We start from the raw sequence: 20437 nt of genomic DNA, 5'->3' as shown, positions 1-20437 counted from the left end.
CAGCAATGTGTCTTAGCCAGAGCACTCTGGCCTAGGGCAGACTGTCTCAGAAGCCCCTGTTAGGCAGGGGTCCCCGTACATCTGTGGGGTTCCTGCCTCACCTCTCCTGGCCCCCGCCAGAGTAGGCACCAATCAGTAAGAAGACCCCACCAGTGGGGCAGTCCCAGTTTCCTGGGGTACCCTCTGCCCTGTAGGGGGCCAAGAGGGAAGGGGGTGCCCAAGCTGTGGGGTTCCCAGGGGATCTGAGCACTGGAGGGGGGGATGCATAGGATCTGCTTTGCCCAAGTCTGCTGGACGCCAGCGGTCACACCCAGTCTCCCCAAGACAACATGACGCCCGGGTGCACTCACCCAAGCACCCACAGAAGAACACCTCAAGAACTTCTCGAGAAGTCCGTTCTCTTGCTGCGCGGGTAGCCCGAGCTCCACTGTGATCCCACTGGTGGGTGCAGGGGTGGGGCACGGATGTCACCAAGGAGCACGAGCCTTGGCAGTTAACAAGAGTTAAAAACTGAAACTCAACCGAGGAAATTTTAAATATTCTATTGGCTTTATCCAACGATGCATAAATTGGCAACATCCCATCTAGCAGATAGGAGCTCTGAGAGGCTGTGCAGAGTGGAAGACTTATGGGCAGAGGGGAGCAAGGGCAAAGAAGTTGCACTGGGCAAAAAAAAAGTGCGTTCTTGTAAGATCACTTTCCTTTAGGGAACGGAAGTCTATCAAGCACATTGCCCAACTAGTACTGACGGGTGATTCCCGATCCTGGTTTAAGAATCCATTTCTGAGGGGCGTCCGGGGGGGGGCTCAGTCGGTTAAGTGTCCGACTTGGGCTCAGGTTATGATCTCACAGTTCTCGAGGTGGAGCCCCGCATCAGGCTCTCGGCTTTCGGTTGTCAGCGTGGAGCCTGCTTTCGGATCCTCTGTGCCGCCCCCCCCCACCTCTCCCCTGCTTATGCACATGTTGTTTCTCTCAAAAATAAATACACATTAAAAAAAAATTCAGGGGCGCCTGGGTGGCGCAGTCGGTTAAGCGTCTGACTTCAGCCAGGTCACGATCTCGCGGTCCGTGAGGTCGAGCCCCGCGTCGGGCTCTGGGCTGATGGCTCAGAGCCTGGAGCCTGTTTCTGATTCTGTGTCTCCCTCTCTCTCTGCCCCTCCCCCGTTCATGCTCTGTCTCTCTCTGTCCCAAAAATAAAAAAAATAAAACGTTGAAAAAAAATTTTTTTTTTAAAAATTCATTTCTGGGAGAGCTGAGACTGGGTTTGGCAAAGTGGGGCTAAGCATAAGCATCTCCATTTTGAGCCTCTGGGGGTTTTTTGTTTTGTTTTTGTTTTTAATTTTTAATGTTTATTTATTTATTTTTTAGAGAGAGTGTGAGCAGGGGAGGGGCAGAGACAGACGGAGACACAGAACCTGAAGTAGGCTCCTGGCTCTGAGCTGTCAGCACAGGGCCCCACGCGGGGCTCGAACTCACAGACCGCGAGATCATGACCTGAGCTGAAGTCGACGGAGCCACCCAGGCGCCCCGAGCCTCTTGTTTTTAACACAAGCCATGCAGCCTCTGCGGACTCAGGTTTTTCATCCTCAGAGTGGGGATTATGATGCAAACGTTAGCCCAGGCTTGGCAGGGCAGGGGGCACCGAGCAGAAGGTAAGCGCTCCCCCGTAGCGCGTCTTGACTTTGTGCTGTGCGGAGGGCTTTGCGTGCTGTATCTCCCTTCACCCTGTGAGGTGGCAGTTGCGAGTCTCTGCCGCTTACAGATGAGGCAAGCGAGGCTCAGAGGGTAAGAGGGCATTTCCTGTGTGGGGACTGCGGGGAGCCCAAGTATGGCTTCCGGACGGTGTGGGGATGGGGGGACCCCTGGGGTGGGTGGCGGCCCAAGATGGGGGCCATGGCGGGGATCCAACTGCCTTCCACGAGTAAGTTTGTTTATTTCAAATGTTCGGTTATTTTGAGAGACAGCACGCAAGTGGGGGAGGAGTGGGGGAGGAGTGGGGGGGGGGACAGAAGATCTGAAGCAGGCTCCTCGCTGACAGCAGCGAGCCCGACGTGGGGGCTCGAACTCACAAATCATGAGATTGTGACCCCAGCTGAAGTCGGCCGCTCAACAGACTGAGCCACCCAGGCGCCCCCGTTTATTTGTTTATTTTTAAGTAATCTCTCCACCCAATGTGGAACTCAAACTCATGACCCCGAGATCAAGAGTCACATGCTCTTCCGACTGAGCCAGCCAGGCGCCCCTGCCCTTCCACTTTTTTGCTTGGCCCCTACTCCTGTCCCTTGGGCCGTCCCAGGCCAGTGGACATCGCCGGGCGCCATCCCAGCTTCAGTCCCTGTGGGCTGAGTGCTGTCAGAAGTATGGCTTGCCTTCCCTGAGCCCCCTTTCGAGCAGGTTTGTCAGGAGCTGGGGCTGCCAGGTTTTCTGAGTGTGGTTGTGCAGGTTGCTCACTGCACAAAGGTACCCAGCTCAGTGGTGACCTTCCCTCTGCCACGTGGAGCTGCATGTGCCTGGAGGAGACAGATCTTTTCCCAAGTAGCCTGCAGGTGTCCTAGCGGCTAGCATAGTCTTATGAGGACGTCGTGCGCAGGTAAGGGTTTACATGAGGAGGGAGCTAGTTCTCTTCTGGTTGGACGCCCCCCCACACCCTGCCTGGCTCGGGCTCCCCACGTAGATGGTTGATAATGGCACCTGCCCACAAAATGCTTCCCCGAGTAGAAAACGCAGTGACTCAGCCCTAGCTGGAGGAGTCCTGCCGGAGACCATTTGCCCCTAGGGTCTCTAGCCAGTGGGACCCACTGTCACCATGGCCTCCCTCCCAGCCTCACGACAGATTCCGGGGCCCAGGGCCGAGATTGCTGCTTTCCTGCCTCCCCACTCTCCCAGCAGAGGAGCTGAGCCCATGGAGGGTAGGGAGTTTACGAGCAGACTCTAGGAGCAGATCCCCCCACTCTATCTGCTACAAAGACTGCATTCTATGCCTTAAGCCTAAGGTGCCTAGAACTCACTGAGCCCTGTACCCTAGTGGCTCTGCCCCTCACTGTGATCTTGGGCTGGGCACTCAGCTTCGCCAGCCTCCACTTCCCCCCTTTTGTAACGAGGCCATCAGTGCTACCTGCGGGGCGGGGGGGGGGGGGCTCTGAGAAAGTATTCTGGGAACTGCAGATGACTAGGTTATTGTTAAGCTACAGACAGGTACTTTAGTGGGGTGGGGAGGAGGAAGGGAAGGCCCTGGAAGCTCTCTTTAACTCACAGGGGCCCAGCCGCTGCCCCACATTCCAAGGGGCTGGGGCAGGGCTAGGGAGTGGGTGGGAGCAGGAGAGAAAACATCCCCAGGAGGACAGAGCTGGGTGGGTGCCCAGCTTTAGGGGGGACAGGTTCATGGCTGCCGGTACGGAGGCAGGGATAAACCTTGGGTCTGCCATGGGCAGCGAGGTCTTGGCCAAGTTCCCTCCCTTTCTGAGCCTCGGTTTCCCCCAGGAAACTCCGCAGATCTGGATCCGGACCTCTGTGTTCTCTCTTCCAGGCCATAGGCTCCTTGGGTGCAGGATGGTTGGCCCCAGAGCCAGGCCAGGCACATAAGAAGCGCTATATGAACATATGTAAGAGCAGGTGCGTGCCTACAGCCGGTGGCCCTGTCACCAGAACATTCCAAATCAGGGGTCTGACCAGTGGCCAGGCTGGTGTTCCAGCACAGCCATTGGGAGGAACAGATTGAATATTCCACCATCTAAGTAAGTGTCCAGATGCTTTGTCCCAGTACTCCAGAGTCCCACCATGCCCTGCCACCCTCCACCCTCCACTCTCCACCCTCCACCCTGCAGGGGCGGGCCTCCAGGGAGGCAGGGCACCCGGGAACGGGCACTGTAGGGACACAGCCTGCATCGGAACCGGCCCTGTTGTCCTGGCGATGGCTCGTGTCCCAGGCACCCCAGGCACCCACAGGGGCAATTATCGAATGTGGGAGGGAGTTTCCATGGCGGCAGTCCCGAGGGGGTGCAGTCAAGGCTTTGGAAGGGGGCAAGGGCCCTTTGTCCTGGCACAGTAGGCTTTTGTTCTTGCCCAGCTGTCTCCGAGGACCAGACCGGGACCATGGGTGGGGGGTGGGCTTGGGTTAGAGTACCCCCATCCTTGGGGGTCCTGAACCAGCCTGGTGGGGGGGAGGGGAGGAATAGGGGACAGAGCCCCCTCCTGGGCCCAGCATCCACTGGGAGAACCCTCCTTCCACAGGTGCCAGAGCCTTACCTGCCCCGCCCCCCACCAGAGGCCCGGCAAGGCGGCTTACCATTGGCTCCTGTTGCTGGCAACCACCTTTCATCAGCCAATGGGCAGCCGCAGTGGATCCTGTTCCAACCAAACCGGGGCTGGACTAGGAGAGGCCGGGCTGTGAGGGGTTGAGGGTGGGAGCGGAGGGGCAGCTGGTCTCCAGTTGGGGGTGGAGAGCACTCAGTCCAACTCCAGCCAGGTTTCTGCCCAGACTTTATTCTAGGCCTCCCCAGGAGCCCCGCGGGGGCCCCTCGCCCAGCCAGCTGCCCTTAACCCCACAGTCCTTCAGCTTCCATTCTTCCAAGGGCCCAGCACCGGGACGGCTCCGCGGGAGAATGGCAGGTCTGGGCCCCTGAAACCACACCGTGTGACCTTCCTTCACCCTTGTGTCCGACACGGTCTGCGGGAAGGGAGCTGATCTGCCAAATCCCGGCGGTAAAGTGCGGAGCCATTTGTGGGGCAGGCATCGGGCAACCGGGCCCTTGGGGTCAGGGGACGCCGAGTCCATGGTACCTCAGAAGTGAGACCTTCAGAATCGGGTATCCAGGAAGGAGGTGGAGCTTCGATGAGACCTGGAGGGGCCCTCGACAGGAGGGCCCCGGGACCGAGTCAGGAGCCCGTGGAAAGTCTTGCCTCGGGTCTGGGGCTTGCGCCGCGGTGGCCTGGGCTCCTCCGGGGGCTGCACCACTATTCGGGGCACCTCGGGTCTGGCGCCTCCCCGCGCTCCTGCCAGCTGCTGGGCCTCGAAGATGGCCTGGGCCCCAGGCAGGCGGGCCTGCGGCCTTGGGGGTGGCCCGGACGTTGACTGAGGCAGCTGGGCCAGCTGGGCCCTGATCTCCCGCTGAAGGTCACGCTCAGACAGGGCCACGCTGTGCACCTGTGAGGGGCGGTTGGCGCTGAGTGTGCCCGGACTGGGGGAGGGCAGGAAACCGTCAGGTCCCCACAGGGCGGGCAGGACCCAGCCCCAGGAAGCGGCTGAGGGCTGAGGGACTGACAGCCAGACTCGCTAAGGGAACCATAGAAAGCCGCTTGAAGCCTGGGGTTTTCACATTCTCTGCTGCTCAGAGGACAGGAACTGAGCTCCGGGGTCTCACTCTGACTTCCTGCCGTGAGACTCAGTTTCCCCAGTTGAGCAGCAGGAGCTGGGCCATTGTGGAAGGCAGGCAGGGGGCACCCACCTGAGACATGAAGACCTCCTCCTGCAGCTGGGTGGGGGGGATGGCTCGTAGGGCACCGAGCGTCTCCAGGAGGCCCGGGCAGGCCAGGCGCTGTTCTGTGGTGCCCAACGCCAGGCGCACCAGCGTCAGCCCCACACGGAACAGCACCTTCACACCTGCAGGCCAGGGGCTCACTCAGTGCAGGGCCAGCCCTGCCCCTCCTCAGTCCTGCACCTGAACCTGCTCTTGGCCACACTCCTTCCACCCTCCTGCAGTTCTGCGGCCTTGACTCAGACCAGGAGCAATGAACAACGGTGGGGCTGTAACCGGGGGCACTGATGAGTAAGTCTCTGCAGCCGCAGACACGTGGGAGCAAAGCAGCCCGCCAGGAGCCGGGGGCTGCCCCCGCTTCACCCAAGCCTGTTCTCTGGGCCTCAGCAACTCGTCCTTACGAGGCAGGGCCAAGTGGGTGCCAGTTAAGACCAGTGACCTTCTTGCTCTGGAGAGATTCCAGCCAGAGCTCTTCACCCCTGAGCCAAGAGCACAGTGCACACGGGCACACGCACATGCCTGCACGCTCTCAGGCACACTCCGGTGTGACCTCGGGCTGTTCCCGGGGCCTCAGAATCCCTTCCGAGCAGCCTCGGGGACCAATGAGGCCCGGTGACAGCTCTGACTCATAAAGAGATGAGAGCCACCAGTCATGTCACCATCACGATGAAAGGAGCCCCTCACAGTGCCCGTCCTGTCCTCAGCGGAGAGGGCGGAAGAGGGCTCAGCCAACTGATCCAGCCCTGCCCTGCCGGGCCTCGGAGGTCCGAGGCTGGAGAGGCGGTGATGCGTACATGACAACTTGAACACCTGCGGCCAGAACTCCAAGGGGGCCTGGAGCCGATGGGGCACACAGCAGGTGCTCGATAAATGTACCGATTGACGTCTACCAGCTTTCAGTTGCGACTGCCAGACAACCCACACAGAACAGGACGCAGGTGGGTTGCCCATGGGGGCCCCGAGGCAGAGCCCCCACGTCCTGAAACGTCCGGCTCAGCTGGGCCCCGACTCCACTCACTCTCAGCCCGACCTCTCTGGCTTCATCTTTCTCCACGCCCGTGCCCGCCAAGTCATCTGTAGCCGCGACCCTGTGGACAGTGTCTCTCCTGGCCTCGCGGCCTCCACACGGGCCCTGCCAGTTTATGCCTCCCCCCAATGCAGAGGCCAAAAGCATCTTGAAAACAGCACTCTCCTCCCACTGCGCCCCTAACACTCTGTCACGTTCCTTGTTTTATTTTCTTCGTGGTACTTAGGACAATCTATAAATACCTGCTCTCTCTTTTTTTAAGCTCTATGCTCACCGTGGGGCTTGAACTCACGTCCCCAAGATCAAGAGTCGCATGCTCTACGACGGAGCCAGCCAGGCACCTCTATAAATATCTTGTTATATGGTTACCGCTGTCTCCCCCGCCCCCCACCAGAATGTAGGTGTCCTTCATGCTGGTGATCCCAGTGTCTACAGCAGTGCCTGGCACCCAGTGCCTGTGGGCTCCGGGGATGAGCGCTGTTACGCTCCCACTGGCCGCGTCCCTGCCGCTGGCCGTGCCTACCGAGCCCAGTCCCTGAACAGCTCCACTGCTGCGATCGATCTCCCCACCTCTGCCCCCAGCCCGCCTCCAGGCAGAGCCTGCCCTCCCTAAGGGGGGTCTCACCACAGGCGCAAAGCTGGGGATGACACTGGTGACGTGCAGGCAGGGGCTGCGCTGTGCCCCCAGCGCCAACCCGACGCCATCACCCTGAACACACTCTGGCACCCCCACCCAGGCCGGGATTGGCAGCGGCAGGTGGGGCCAGGCACGGCTGGTGCGCTCGTCCCCGTGCGCACCCCAGGCTCCCGGCGGCCCTGGCCATGCCCCGCCTCCAGCTGCCTACTCACCCTCGCTGAGGAAGGCATCCCAGACGCGCAGCACTGTGGGGAAGGGCAGGGAGCGGGCGAAGAGGCACAGGAACCACTCGGGCAGGTACAGCAGAGGCCCGACGCCCACCTGCTGCAGGTGCTTGTGCACGCGCGGGAGCAGCCGCCGGAGCAGGGCCGCGAACACTTCAGCGTCCAGCTGCACAGCCTCCTGCAGCCACGTCCGTCCGTCCGTCAGCACGACTCGCAAACCCCAGGCTGCCCCTCTCAGTCCCTAGGCCCCTGCCTGCCCAGCCCCTCCCCTGTGCCCTCCGACCCCCTCCAGCCTCTCACCATGTGGGGCCCGTAGTAGCCAGGGAGGTAGACCTCACAAATCTGCACCAGGCACCAGAAGGCCTCCTGCGGGAGGGGCACAGGCCATGAATGCCCGCACCGAGGGGACCGTAGAGGGAAGCACAGGGCAGGGGAAAAGAGCACGGGGGAGGGCCTGGGCATCATCTGGGGGTGGCTCTGGAGCCTGGAGCCTAAACGCAGCCTAAACTCAGGCTCTGACGGAAAGACTCCTCACTGCCCAGGTAGAGGCCGATGATGGGTTTAGGAAGGTGGAAGTCACAGGGCTCACAGTATTGATTTTCAGAGTCACAGAGTTGGGGCGCACTGGTCAAGGGTTGGGAGGGTCCCAGAGTTCAAGTCCTGGGTTCTTGGGGGGTCATAAGGGTCAGAAGTCATGGTCACGGGGCTCAAAATCAGGAGTTGTGAAGTCAAGGTGATGACATCCAGGTTCTCAGATCACCGGGACAGGGGTCAGGGACCAAGGGTCCCAGGTTTCTGGAGTCAAGATCGTTGGCCTTGAAGGTCACGGAGGTTGGTGGTCATGAGGCCCCAGGTCACTAGGACAGGATCTGGGAGTCAAGGATCCCAGGTCCCTGAGTCCAGAGTTCCTGGGGTTGGGGGTCACGGGTCACTGGGGTTGGGGTGTCAGGGTCTCGAATCCCTGATGTAGGGTCTAGGGCACTCACCTCTGGGGGCAGGTGCATGAGCAGCACAGCAGCCACAGGGCCCTGGGCCTGACAGTAGCCCTGTTCGGGCCGATGCAGCGTGTAGGCCTTGAGTACCTGCAGGAGCCCCTGCTGCCTGTACCAGAAGACCCCATTAGGGGTCAGTCCTCCAGGCACCCCTTCCCCACCCACTGGCGGCCCCTTCCCAGGCCTCAGCCCCCCTGGGCCTCACTGGGTCCCCCGAGATGGAAGGATATAAAGCTGAGGTGGGGGCCTGGGCCGAAGTGCCCTGGGGATCGTGGGGCCGGAGGTCTCTGGGGGTCCCTGGCCTCCTACCCATGACCCTGAGGTGACACAAACATCTCGTGCAGAGGGAACTGGCGGTGCAGGTCCCTGCTGATGGTCTCCATCCAATGTGGGTCTCCAGGGGCCTTGGCCAGTTCCTGTGGGTGGACAGGAAGGTGGGGGTGAGGGCTCGGAGTGGCGAGGGGCTCTGAGAAGGGCAGGCAGGACCCCTGCCAACTCTATTACCTTATAGGTGTCGGGGCTGTTCTTTTGACACACGTGGGCCCCGCACAACAGAGGCCAGCACCGGGCCCGCAGAGCCGAGGGGATGCCTTTCCGGCACTGAATCTTTACCTGTGGGTGAGGCCAAGGAGTCCCGTCAGAACAGCGAGGCCAGCCTCTCCTGCTCCTGTTGGCAGGTCCCAAGCCCCAGCCTGTCGTGGGGCAAGGGTCACCTTGGGCGGTAGGGGAAAAAGGCAGGAGGTCCCGGGATCCGGGAGGGGTAAATTTTGCCAGGGCACGGGCAGAGGCAATGGGACCATCGTCCCCTCACCTTCTTGTATCGCCGAGACATGGTTTTCTCCCAGTGTGAGGTCATCTCTACCCACTTCATCTCTCGCTGGCGGATAAGGTCTGCAGGAGCGTGACCGGGCCTGAGGGCACACGACACAGGTGTCGAGGTGTGGGCCAGCTGTCACCTAGAGCCCACATCTGCCACCCTTCATGCTACCCAGGTAAACTCAGCTCCTGGCCCTGGAGATCTCTGGGGAGCCCTGGGGCGGGAGGGGGGTGACCTGTCACCCAGGAGTTGCCAATCGTTGTCATGGGGACAGGAAAGGATGTGGCTCTGCTGTGGGCAGAAGCAGGAGAGGCTGAAGGGGGTGTGTAGGTGTGTGCTGGGGGAGGGGCTGGTTGGCCGTCCCCCAGGGTAGGAACACAGACAACTCCTAAGAGAAGCTAAGTGGACAGAGCCCCGGACTAGAAGCCAGGAGTCCTGAGTTTGAATGTAGTTCTATTTGGTCTCCGCGGTGACCTCGGGCAAGTTCCTATCTGCACTTGTTTTCCTGTCTGTGTATTGGGAACGGGAGAGGGTGAGGGAAGAGGTGTGGGTCCTTTGGTTAGGTTCTGGGATCATTGGGGCAGAGATTAAAAGGGGAAGGATGTTTGGCCTTAAGGATAGGTGCAAAGCATTGGAGGTTCAGGGTAAAAGAGACAGACCAGAGACACTCTTGTCTCAGCCCTGCTGGCTTTAGGATTCTACCTGGAGTGTGAGAAGGGGTGACGCTGGCTGAGCCCCCAGACCCTCCAGGACCCTCGCGGTTGAGCCTCACTCTAAAATTCATCCCTCAGCCCCCATCCTCAGCCCCAGCACCCCGCTGCCCCCCATCTCTCCCCCACTTACCCTGGCTCTGCTGAGCTGCCCCCAATGAAGCCATAGCGGTCAGCCTGGCGATATGGGCCGGGCCCACTCAGCTCGGAGTCAGATCCCAAAGAGCTGGAGTCATCCTGTAGCTCTGAAGTTTGCACCAGGTCCTCCCCTAGGGCCTGGGCCATGGTGCCCCAGACCCCTGCTACAACAGGCTGCAAGATGTGGGGAGAGCCAGGGTGAGAGGCAACTCCTGAGCAGCCTGGGGCCTGGGCTCCCATCCAGCCGGTCCCCAGCCCGAGGACCTGACTGTGTGAGGTTCAGAGGGAAGAGGCTTTGGGGTATCTCACCAAGCTCCTTCTGTCCCCACTTTTATTGGGGGAGGGGAGGGTGGGCCCTGAAGTGGCAGAAAAGCCAGACCTCTGCATAGAGGCCCAGCCCCAGGCCCAGCCCCTGCCCCTGCCCCCCTCCCCCCCTCCCCCCCAGCCCAGCTTACCTCCCTGCTGCACCTCACCTCCTCCTCTCACTTCCTCCTCAGTAGCAGACAGCAACCGGCTGGGGGGCCCCTCCCACACTACCCTCCCGAGTGTGTGGGGGGGGTCACCCCTTCCTCCCCGAGGCTCTTCCGGTCTGCCCCAGTGCTGTGGGCTCCTCCCACCCTTCCCGTGGGCTCTCCGTGGGCCCCCGTGGGCTGGATGGCGGCAGGCTTAGGTTTCCGCCATGGGTGTGACGGGTCAGGGCCCAGCAGAGGTACAGAGGCCAGGCCACCTCCAGTTTCGAGGTTACCGGCACGTAAAGCAGTTCAGGATTCCAGTGAGAACTATGGTTTATTATAGTTTTGCTCTTTGCAAAGTAATGCTTTGGACACGCACATCATGCAGCGTTATTATGCACTCAAGAAGCAATGACGGAACTTATAAAAAAAATATTAACTTAGCGCGCACCACAGTGTGGACCAAAACGCGGTGGGTGTCTGAGTCTGGCCAGCTGCCTGGGGGCCACAAAGACTCAGGAGGTAAAGGTCCTCCATGAATGTGAAGCTGGGGTTTTGGCCCAGCCCCTTGCTATCTCTGAGCCTCAGTTTCTTTTTCTGCACCTTGAGGACTTAATCCGTAGTGTTTGGGGAGACAGTTATTAACGTACTCACACCACACTCCCGCCCAGGGTGGGTGGGAAAGACTGGTCAGCCTTTGATAGAGAAAAACAACTTCCACAGTATTTCCGGTCCCATACCCTCGGAACTGGACTCGGTCATTCGTCAGGGGAGGGACCAGACTCGACCCCGCCCCACCAAGCCCCACCCCACTGGCCGGGCTCCGTCCTGGACACACACACCCAAACTCAGCGCAAGCCCCGCCCCGCCCCGCCCCGTCACCTATGCCCCGCCTCCGGACCGCCGAGGCCGCTGCTCCCGGCGTCCGGCGGGGGCGCTAGAGCGCGGGGGCAGCGCGCGCGGGGCGGGGCGGCAGGCCGAGGAGGCGGGGCGGCAGGCCGGGGCGGGCTGGGGCGGGCGGAAGGAGCGCCAGGCCGGAAGGAGGCAGCGGGAGGGCGGGCGGCAGGAGTGGGCCCGGAGCTGCTGGGCCGGAGCGGCGGCGCCGCCATGTCCGACAGCGAGAAGCTCAACCTGGACTCTATCATCGGGCGCCTGCTGGAAGGTTGGCCGGGGCGGGGGAGGTCGGCGCCCGCCGCGCCCGGGCCCCCTGCCTGGCCCGGAAGTGGTGCGCGGGCGGGCCTGCCCCTCCCAGGGCCAGCTTAGACTGGGCGGGGACGGGCCGCGAGGTCCCGCCGCTGCGGCTGCCCCCCAGTCGCAGCGCGCCTGGGGGGGCTCCAGGGACCCCCTGGCTCGAGGGGACAGCCCCCTCTCCTGGGCCCGGGGCGCACGGGTCGACCTGCGCTCTCGGGGCGAGGGAGAAACCTAAGAAACCTAGCTCCACCCCTCCCAGGGGTCCTGCGCCGTAGGGTGGGGTGTTGGATGGCAGGCCCCTGGGCACAGCAGACCCCCCTCCTGGAGGGGTCCCGACCTGGGAGGCCCGAGGCGGAGGTCCTGGGAGGCTCAACAGCGACAGCTGCCCCTGGGGCAAGGAGGGGCCCAGAAGGCCCTTGAGCCCCCAGATGTGCCCATAGGGCCACTTGCGTCGTCCACCTTCCTCCTGCCTGAGGGACCAGAGTCTTGATGCCCCATTCCGTCCCCAGTGCAGGGCTCGCGGCCTGGAAAGAATGTACAGCTAACAGAAAACGAGATCCGTGGTCTGTGCCTCAAATCACGGGAGATTTTCCTGAGCCAGCCCATTCTTCTGGAGCTGGAGGCACCCCTCAAGATCTGCGGTGAGCCCCCTGCCCAGGCCCCTTTCGCTTTCTGAAAGTGGAATCTTCCTCCCCTCCAAGTCCTTGGATTGCTCCTCCCTGGAGCCCAGACCTGGTCCTGGGTTCAAGTGTAACCCCTGCACCTAGCGCTGAACAGGTTCTCTGGGTCACAGGTGACATCCATGGCCAGTACTACGACCTTTTGCGGCTATTTGAGTACGGCGGCTTCCCTCCAGAGAGCAACTACCTCTTCCTGGGGGACTACGTGGACCGGGGCAAGCAGTCTTTGGAGACCATCTGCCTGCTGCTGGCCTATAAGATCAAGTACCCAGAGAACTTCTTCCTGCTCCGTGGGAACCACGAGTGTGCCAGCATCAACCGCATCTATGGCTTCTATGATGAGTGTGAGTAGGCAGAGTATCTGGGGTTGCCCAAGTCCGTGAGGGACTCCGCTCCTCGGTGGGACCCTCACGTTGGCCTGGCAGTAGAGGTATTAGTGTCTGGCAGGTACCTGCAGAGTACGAGCTCTATGAAGGGTGCACGTCGGTTCATGGCTCTCCACCCTGCCCTCCTGGCACGGGGCCTGGCACTCAGGAGGGGTCTGGTGAATGGCTGTTGACTGAGGACCGTATATATTCTAATGTGGGCCCCTGCCTGATGACACTCCCCTCCAGTACATCCATTAAGCACTTAGGATGCCTATCTGGACTGGGTTCTGTCTACCAGAAGCTGAGATAAACCAGACCTAGTCTTGGCCTGGCCCTGCTCACCGGGTGGGGGTGGGTTGTTCCATATTGGAACTCAGGTTCCTGTGGACGCCGCTGCTTTAGAATTCTTCCAGGACGGCTGGTAGGCAGTGGAGTCGGGGAAGGGGGGCAGGGAAGGGGGCTTCTCTTGCCTTCCATTCTTCCCCCAGCTGTGTCTGAGCGGCCCACAAAGTGTGCCGGGCGGGGGGGCAGCTGGGCCTCACGAGGCATCTCCCCCCGGCAGGCAAGAGGCGCTACAACATTAAACTGTGGAAAACCTTCACCGACTGCTTCAACTGCCTGCCCATTGCTGCCATTGTGGACGAGAAAATCTTCTGCTGCCATGGAGGTGAGGGTGGCTCTGAGGCACGTGTGGAAGGAATGTCTGGGAAGCAAGAGCCCCAGGCCACATCCCAGGGGTCTTGGTTTGCATGTCACATCTTCCAGAAAGCCCCCCCCCCCCGCCCCCCGCCCCGGTGTTAGGTCGCACTCACCCCCATTTTGGCCTTGGCATCGTGAATGTACTGTGTCTCCTTTGTTCAGAGAGCTCTTTGGTCCTTGAGGGCAGGAACCTGAAGAGGCAGAAGGCGATGACTTCTGCCCGCCTGGCCTCCTGGGACTCTGGGAGAGAGCCAGGCGGTGGTGGGTGAGGGGAGACTGACCGGCAAAGGCTTTCTGGAGCAGGAGGGCTTCGAGGCTGGTTTGAGAAAAGTGACCTGTGTCCCCCTTCCCCCCACGCGCCCCAGGCCTGTCCCCGGACCTGCAGTCCATGGAGCAGATTCGGCGTATCATGCGGCCAACAGACGTGCCTGACCAGGGCTTGCTATGTGACCTGCTGTGGTCTGACCCTGACAAGGACGTGCAGGGCTGGGGCGAGAATGACCGTGGCGTCTCCTTTACCTTTGGGGCTGAGGTAGTGGCCAAGTTCCTACACAAACACGACTTGGACCTCATCTGCCGGGCACACCAGGTGGGCTGGCCGCCCTGGGCTGGGGGGTGGGGAGCCGGGGCCTGGTAGCTAGCACCTACTGAGCTAACTGCCCCCATCCTCCTCCAGGTGGTGGAAGACGGCTATGAGTTCTTTGCCAAGCGGCAGCTGGTGACACTCTTCTCAGCTCCCAACTACTGTGGCGAGTTTGACAACGCAGGCGCCATGATGAGTGTGGATGAGACGCTCATGTGCTCCTTCCAGGTGGGGATGGGGAAGGAAGGGGCCTGTGACCCCACGGCTTAGCCCGTGAGCCTGACCAGCTTTGTCTCTTTTAGATCCTCAAGCCCGCTGACAAGAACAAGGGGAAATACGGGCAGTTCAGCGGCCTGAACCCTGGAGGCCGGCCCATCACCCCACCCCGCAACTCCGCCAAAGCCAAGAAATAGCCTCCACGTGCCCGCACTCTGCCCCAGATGGTGGATTGTACAGAAATTATGTGGCCGTTGGGGGGTTCGTGCTGGCTCCCCCCAGGCCCACCTGTCACGGGGAGCACGGAGCCTTGGTATATTTTTCTTTTTCTTTTTTTTTTAATGAATCGATAGCAGCGTCCAGTCCCCCAGGGCTCCTTCCGCCTGCACCGGCGGTGGTGACAAGCAGGACCCTGGGGCTGAGGCTGCAGCTCAGGGCAAAGCAGGGCCAGATGTGGGTTTCCAGCCTCGCTTGGCCTCAGGGCCAGCAGACAGATCCTGGGGCGACCCATCTGGTCTCTTGAATAAAGGTCAAAGCTGGATTCTCGCCACGGCCTCTGTCTCCCTTGTCCCAAATACTGAGCCTGGCAGCCCTTCTGCCCAGAGCCGCTTGGGAGGACAGGCTTGCTGGGCATGGGGCGCCAGCCAAGGCAACCCCAGCCACAGGCTCGGGTCCACAGGGGCTGAGAATTCCAAACCAGGGCCAGACAGCATAGAGAAAGCAAGAAAAATAGTCTGCCGGCTAAAGGGATCCCAGGGGCGTGCCCAGGGTTTAAGGAAGGGACACGTCATGATTGGCAAAGCCAGGAGAGCAGCAGGGGCCAAGAGCCCCTTTGTGACTTTTGTCTTAGGGAAGGCAGGTGTCCACCCTGGCTGCGTAGTTAGGAGTCTGGCCTGAAGGCCTATGGGGAGGAACAGGTGAGGGACCTCCCATCAGGTGGCAGTTCAGTGCCGAGCCTGGGAACAGACATGACTGGTTGGGAGTTGGTGAGAGAAGACAGGACCCAGGCTAGTCGCAGACAGCCGGGAGGGGTCTGAGGTGGGGACAAGACCAACCAGCTCCACTCCAGCACAGCCCGCCTTTACCACCCACCAGGGCAGAGATCAGCCCTCTGGGGGAAGGGGGAGGCCGTGGCTTCGTCTAGTCCAGGGCCTCTGGACACGGGCTTGTTCTCAGCTCAGCCTTCACCCTCACTATCTTCAGCCAGCACAGGGCTGGGGCCGGGAGGGGAGTGTGCAGGGGCGAGGACGGAGCCAAAGAACAGCGAGCGGAACTGGAAGGGAGCAGAGGAAGCGGGGTGAGTTCCGGAGGCTGCTCCCTCCTTGCCTCCCACCCCTGCCTCCATCTCCAGCCCCTACCTTCTTGGGGGGGGGAGTCCCAGGCTCTATACTGGGCTCAGTGTCGTTGTCCTCTGAGTAGGGGCCAGGGCTAGAAGGGGGCTGGCGGCCAGGCGAAAAGGACACAGAGGGTACTGCCCGGGAGCCCTCGATGTCTGCAGTGGTTTCCATGGCGATCATGTAAGAGTCAATGTCGTCATTGGCAAAGTCATCCAGGTGGGGTGTGCTGTAGGCAGGAACACGGTGTCAGGCACAGAGAGAAAAGAGGGTACGGAGGCAGGGCGCCTCCTTAGAGGACTCAGAGGGGGCTGTAAAAGCCTTGTGACCAGTGAGGATCCCTTGGCTTTACTACTTTCTCATTTAGTTGGAGGTGAAAAGACGTAGTGGTTAAGTGGAGGCTTCCTGCAGGGAGTGGACCTGGAATCCATTTGATCAGAGTTCAGATCAGGGCCTGAGGGAGGCATCCTGGGAGCGAGTTTAGCTCAGTTTGGGTAGGGGAGCATCAAATCCTCTGAGCTAGACCACCTGGGGCCAAAGCCTCCACCTTCCCGGGAGACAGAGCTGGAGAGCACTGGGGCCCAGGGACGTGCTGGGCGGGGGGCCAGACTAAACTTCCTCTGTTTCAGCTACACTGGGCCCATCCTCCCCACCCCACCTGCCCTTCCAGCCACCTGCTTTCCCCAGCCCCAGGCAGCTCCCTGCCTCCCAGCAGCCTGTTCCCTCCCTGGCCTGGGAAGAGGCTCAGAGGGGAGGACTCGGCCAGAGAAGGAAGCCAGCCCGACCTTGGGGACACTTCCCTGGGTGGGAGGGATCTCTGAGCACAGCTGATCAGGAAGGCTGAGCCTGTGAGGCTGGAAGGGGCTGTGAGTACTGTAGGGGCTGGGGCCTGACAGGAAGTGTGTGTGCTGGGGGTGGCACACGGGCGGCAGGCTCAGGCCAGGGTACAGAGATGGCAGTGGGCAGGCGGGTGGGCATCCTCACCTGTGAGCCTGGAGCGGAGGCGCCAGCCTGTGTAGCTCTGGGGAGCGCAGGTCCGACTCGGACATCGTGGCCAGGACGAAGTGTCCGTCCAGCAGGGAGTCCTTGATGGCAAAGATGGCTGGCCTAGGCAGATGACAGGTCCTGGGCCAGGTCAGGGCTTCTCAGCTCCCGGCAGCCCAGAGCCTCCCCTCCCACACCCGAGGCTGGGAATTACCTGCCTGGCACATCGAAGTGAATGCTAAGAGACAAGTTTGCGGACTCTGCGAAAGTCAGGAGTCCCTGGGAGTGGAGAGGCAGAGCAGTGAGCCTGGGCGGGGCCGGGAGGGCAGGGTGGGGAGCGTGTTGGGGGGACACTCACCCGGAATTCCTTGAGGCAGAAAGTGATGGCCACCCCTTCCTGGGCCTGCAGCTGCTGGAAGTCCTCCTCCCCGATGCTCATCTCCGTCACCATGGCTTTGACAGTCTTGTCTGGAGGCAGGAGCAGGAGGAACCCAGGCCTCTGGGCCCTGTCCCCTCCTACCCCAGCTGCCCCCCCTCCCCCCCGCCCCGCCCTGAGTCATCCCAGGCTGCATCTGGCTCCCTCACCTGCCTCCTCCTCCTGGTAGCTGCGCAGGATGACCCTGCGGCCAGAGCCGATGCCCAGCGTCACTTCTGCCAATGTGGGGGGGAAGGGCTGAACAGCCTCCCCCAGGACCCTGTGAGAAGGGCACAGCATCACACCAAGGCTTAGCCCTGCCCAGGGCCTTCGCTCTTGGTGAGCTGAGGCAGAGCCGTGGCGCGGGTTATTAGCGCACAGACACCTACCATGTGCCAGGCCTAGCATGCCCTGGGAGGGAGGACAGGGTGAGGAGGACCTGGTTCCTACCCCATCCAAAGCTCTCGGGCTGTTGGAGAAAAGTCCACCGCAAGGGATGGGGCAGACCAGAGCAGAATCCAGAGGAGGTAACAGGAAGGATGGGCTGTTGCATGGGCCGAACCAGGCAGGCAGTACCTGCCCGCCGAGGGGTGGGAAACCACAGCGGCACCATCTATAAACGCGGCCTTCAGAAAAAGGCCTTAAATCTTCATCTTTTAGAACACACGTTAACAAGTATTCACGTACGAGACAACGTCTGGAATTGGCCTCGAGACAACTGAGACAGGAGTGGGCAGCTGCTTCTACATATATTTGAAATTGTCCATGAAAAAAGGAAAAACAATTGCTCATTAGAAGAAAAAAATAGCACCCAAATCCAGACTAGAGGGGATACCCTTCCCTCTTCCTTTACCCAGAGGAGTCCTGAGCGCACTACCCTAACAGAACTCAGAAAAATAGACTGTAGGGACTCAAAGGGAACTTCAGATACCACACCTTATGGCTACCAAAATGAACATGACCTTGGGCTACTCAAATACAAGCAGCATCCAGCAGAGGGTGGGAGGGGAGCTACCCCTCTCCACACTAGTGTTCTCCACTGGAGCCCCCATCTGCCAGGTCCTGCACTGCCCCTGGGTGTTCAGATTTTCCCAGAACAGAGCCCCACCCCCATGGCTGCGTATTCAGGCAGCCGTTCTGGACCATGACCTCCCTGTCCAGCCTCCTTCCTTGGGCTGCGGACTCCTCAAATCTACAGTCCAGGCGGATAGGGAAAGAGGCTGCTCTCGAAAGAACACAGTCCCAGAAGGATGACCCCACCAGAGAAGGGTTTTGAGCTCCTGAGCCACAAAGCTTAAAGATGGACGTTCAAGGCTGTTCAGGCCGGAGAGAGGATTTACGTGCAAACCAAAGACATGCTTGGTTGGTTGCCTGCTTGCTTTTTTTCTTTCTTTTTAAATATTTTTTAAAGTTTATTTTGAGAGACAGAGAGAGCGCAAGTGAGGGAGGGACAGAGAGAGAGGGAGAAAATCCCAAGCAGGCGCCACACCCAGCACAGAGCCCAACACGAGGCTTGATCCCATGACCCTGGGATCGTGACCTGAGCCAACATCAAGAGTCGGATACTCTGAGCCACCCAGGTGCTTCAAAGACCTGCCTTCTAAAAGAGGAGTCAGAATGGGTCTGAATGGCCAGAAAGCCAAGCTGGATCTTTGGGGTGGAGAACACAGGCTCCTGAAGATACTGAGGCCCCTGGGGCACCGCCCTCCTCCATTCCAGCCTCTGCCTAAGAGCCAGACCAGACCCCGACAGCAAATGTAGAAGAGAAAATGAAGAAGGCGTCTCCTTAAATTGACTCTTGAAGCTCCAAAGAAGAAAAAAAAGACCCACGGCTCAGCTTGTAGCCAGCCGACGGACTCACCGTGCGGGGGCACGGAGCACATGGGAGCACAAGGCTGGGTCGAAGACGGCCTGCAGGGACTCGCATTCCTGGAAGGACAGGTTGTGAGTCTTCCTCACCCCTGGACGGGCAGACAGGGTCTCAGTGGGTCTTGCTAACCTCCACCCCAGGGACCCCGCGGCCAGCCGGCTGCCCGCTCACCGTATCTGCAGTGCAGCTGGACCACCAGGCGGCTGTTCCTGCCATTCAGCGAGATGCAGCATCTCTCCACGGTCTTCTCCACCACCGCCAGCGAGCGGAAGACGGCCAGGAACGACTGAGCGGGGCAAATCCATCGGCTCAGTGCTGTGCCTCCACCGACCAGCTTCCACATCCCGTGGAGGACCTGGCCATCCCAGGCTCAGCACTGTCTCCGCAGGAAAGGAGGTCCACAACGTGCAGAACGTTTACGCCTTTCTGGGCCTTTGTTCATGCTGTTACACCTGTCTGGGATGCCTTGAAAGACCTACTTACCTTTCAGGGCCCAACTTGAGTATCACCACTCTCTCCAAACCCCGGCAGAATCAACCACCCTCTCCGTATCTCCCGTTATGCTCTGTGGTCTTTACTGTGCCCCTCACTGCACTTGACACTGGCTCGCTCCTGCAATACCTCTCCCTCCCCAGTCAGTATCTACTGGATGTCCCCGAGCAGACACATTCCAGGGCAGCGGCACAGGGCCGCTGATGAGGGAAGGGCCTCACCTTCATCAAGATCTTACAGCGCAGGGCTTCCTGACCAGGGGTGGCTGCCTGGTACTGCTGGAAGAAGAGTGGGGCAAAGAGGAAGCAGGCATAGGCAGAGCGAGAGGAGTTCACCGTCCGGAGAGAGAGCTGGGCCAGGAAGAGCAGGGAAAGGGATGCGGTCAGGGGGCAGAGACGGCCCTGCCCTCTGGCTGGCTTCTGTCGCACACTTGCCCTACTGTCCTCCGCCGGCACCTGTGGAAATCCTCCCTCTCGGTCCCGTCAGCGGATGCCTTCTCCCCGAAGCCTTCCCTGAGTCCCTGGCGGCACTGCTCCCGCAGCAAGGGGTCTACATACTCTGCCTTTTCCCCTAGTCACCCCCCACCCGCCACCGGGCACTTCAGGGACCAGGGAAGACGACAGGGCCCAAACTGACGCCACAACAACGGGGTGGGGGGAGGGGGGGACAAACTCAGCAGACAAATCTGCCCAAGGGCATCTGGCCTGATGGGAGGCGAAACCGGCTCCCTGCTGTAATCCCACCCACCCCCTCACCCCGTCTTCCAGGGGCTCCAGGTAGAGCTCATCCCCGATACGGGACAGGGAATGGACGGCCTTGCCGAGCACTGCGGGGAGGAGAAAAGAAACGGGGGTTAGGCTGGCATCTCCCGCGGTTCCACGTGCCCCCGCCCACCGGTCGCCCCCAACTCACCCTTCACGTTGCCGCCCGTGACCAGACACTTCATGCTGCGCCCAGGACCGGGGCCGGGCCTGGCCCGCGACCGAGCTGAGACTGGCGGCCGGCCCGCAACGGATCCCTACCCAACCCCGGGCAGGCGGCTGGTCCCCGGGTCTCGCCCGCCGCCGCCGCGGGGCCCCCGGGGGGTTCCCTTCCCGCGCACCGCCCCCCGGAAGCCCCGCCCCGCATTCTCAT

The 20437-nt window shown here is 60.9% G+C and overlaps 3 protein-coding genes across 7 annotated transcripts; 1 reads left to right on the top strand and 2 right to left on the bottom strand.

The window, feature by feature from the left end:
- Positions 1-4462: 4462 nt before the first annotated feature.
- TBC1D10C (TBC1 domain family member 10C) lies at positions 4463-13630 on the bottom strand. 5 transcript variants are annotated; one of them, XM_045039603.1, is made up of 10 exons: positions 13523-13630; positions 10015-10193; positions 9166-9265; positions 8859-8966; positions 8664-8770; positions 8349-8463; positions 7663-7728; positions 7351-7540; positions 5445-5599; positions 4463-5143 (listed from the first exon to the last, which is right to left on the bottom strand). In XM_045039603.1, the coding sequence occupies exons 1-10, from the start codon at positions 13526-13528 to the stop codon at positions 4796-4798; spliced, it is 1374 nt and encodes a 457-aa protein (XP_044895538.1). In that variant the 5' UTR covers positions 13529-13630; the 3' UTR covers positions 4463-4795. The 5 variants fall into 5 exon arrangements, with proteins under 5 accessions (XP_044895538.1, XP_006937628.1, XP_006937629.1 ...); XM_006937566.4 differs by lacking the exon at positions 13523-13630 and adding an exon at positions 10475-11321; XM_006937567.4 differs by lacking the exon at positions 13523-13630 and adding an exon at positions 10493-11321.
- On the top strand, positions 11476-14754 carry PPP1CA (protein phosphatase 1 catalytic subunit alpha). The gene is made up of 7 exons (XM_023240118.2): positions 11476-11633; positions 12172-12303; positions 12456-12686; positions 13273-13377; positions 13775-13998; positions 14086-14220; positions 14295-14754. Exons 1-7 carry the CDS (start codon positions 11579-11581, stop codon positions 14403-14405), a joined length of 993 nt encoding a protein of 330 aa, XP_023095886.1. The 5' UTR covers positions 11476-11578; the 3' UTR covers positions 14406-14754.
- On the bottom strand, positions 14527-20414 carry RAD9A (RAD9 checkpoint clamp component A). The gene is made up of 11 exons (XM_023240117.2): positions 20216-20414; positions 20059-20129; positions 19525-19653; positions 18983-19097; positions 18803-18902; positions 17112-17221; positions 16885-16994; positions 16741-16805; positions 16527-16649; positions 15567-15771; positions 14527-15481 (listed from the first exon to the last, which is right to left on the bottom strand). The coding sequence occupies exons 1-11, from the start codon at positions 20247-20249 to the stop codon at positions 15386-15388; spliced, it is 1158 nt and encodes a 385-aa protein (XP_023095885.2). The 5' UTR covers positions 20250-20414; the 3' UTR covers positions 14527-15385.
- Positions 20415-20437: the final 23 nt, after the last annotated feature.

The sequence above is a fragment of the Felis catus genome, chromosome D1, assembly GCF_018350175.1.
Source record: "Felis catus isolate Fca126 chromosome D1, F.catus_Fca126_mat1.0, whole genome shotgun sequence".
Classification (NCBI taxonomy): Eukaryota; Metazoa; Chordata; class Mammalia; order Carnivora; family Felidae; genus Felis; species Felis catus.
The sequence above is the reverse complement of the archived record's forward strand: the minus strand, read 5'-3'. Positions and strand labels throughout refer to the sequence as shown.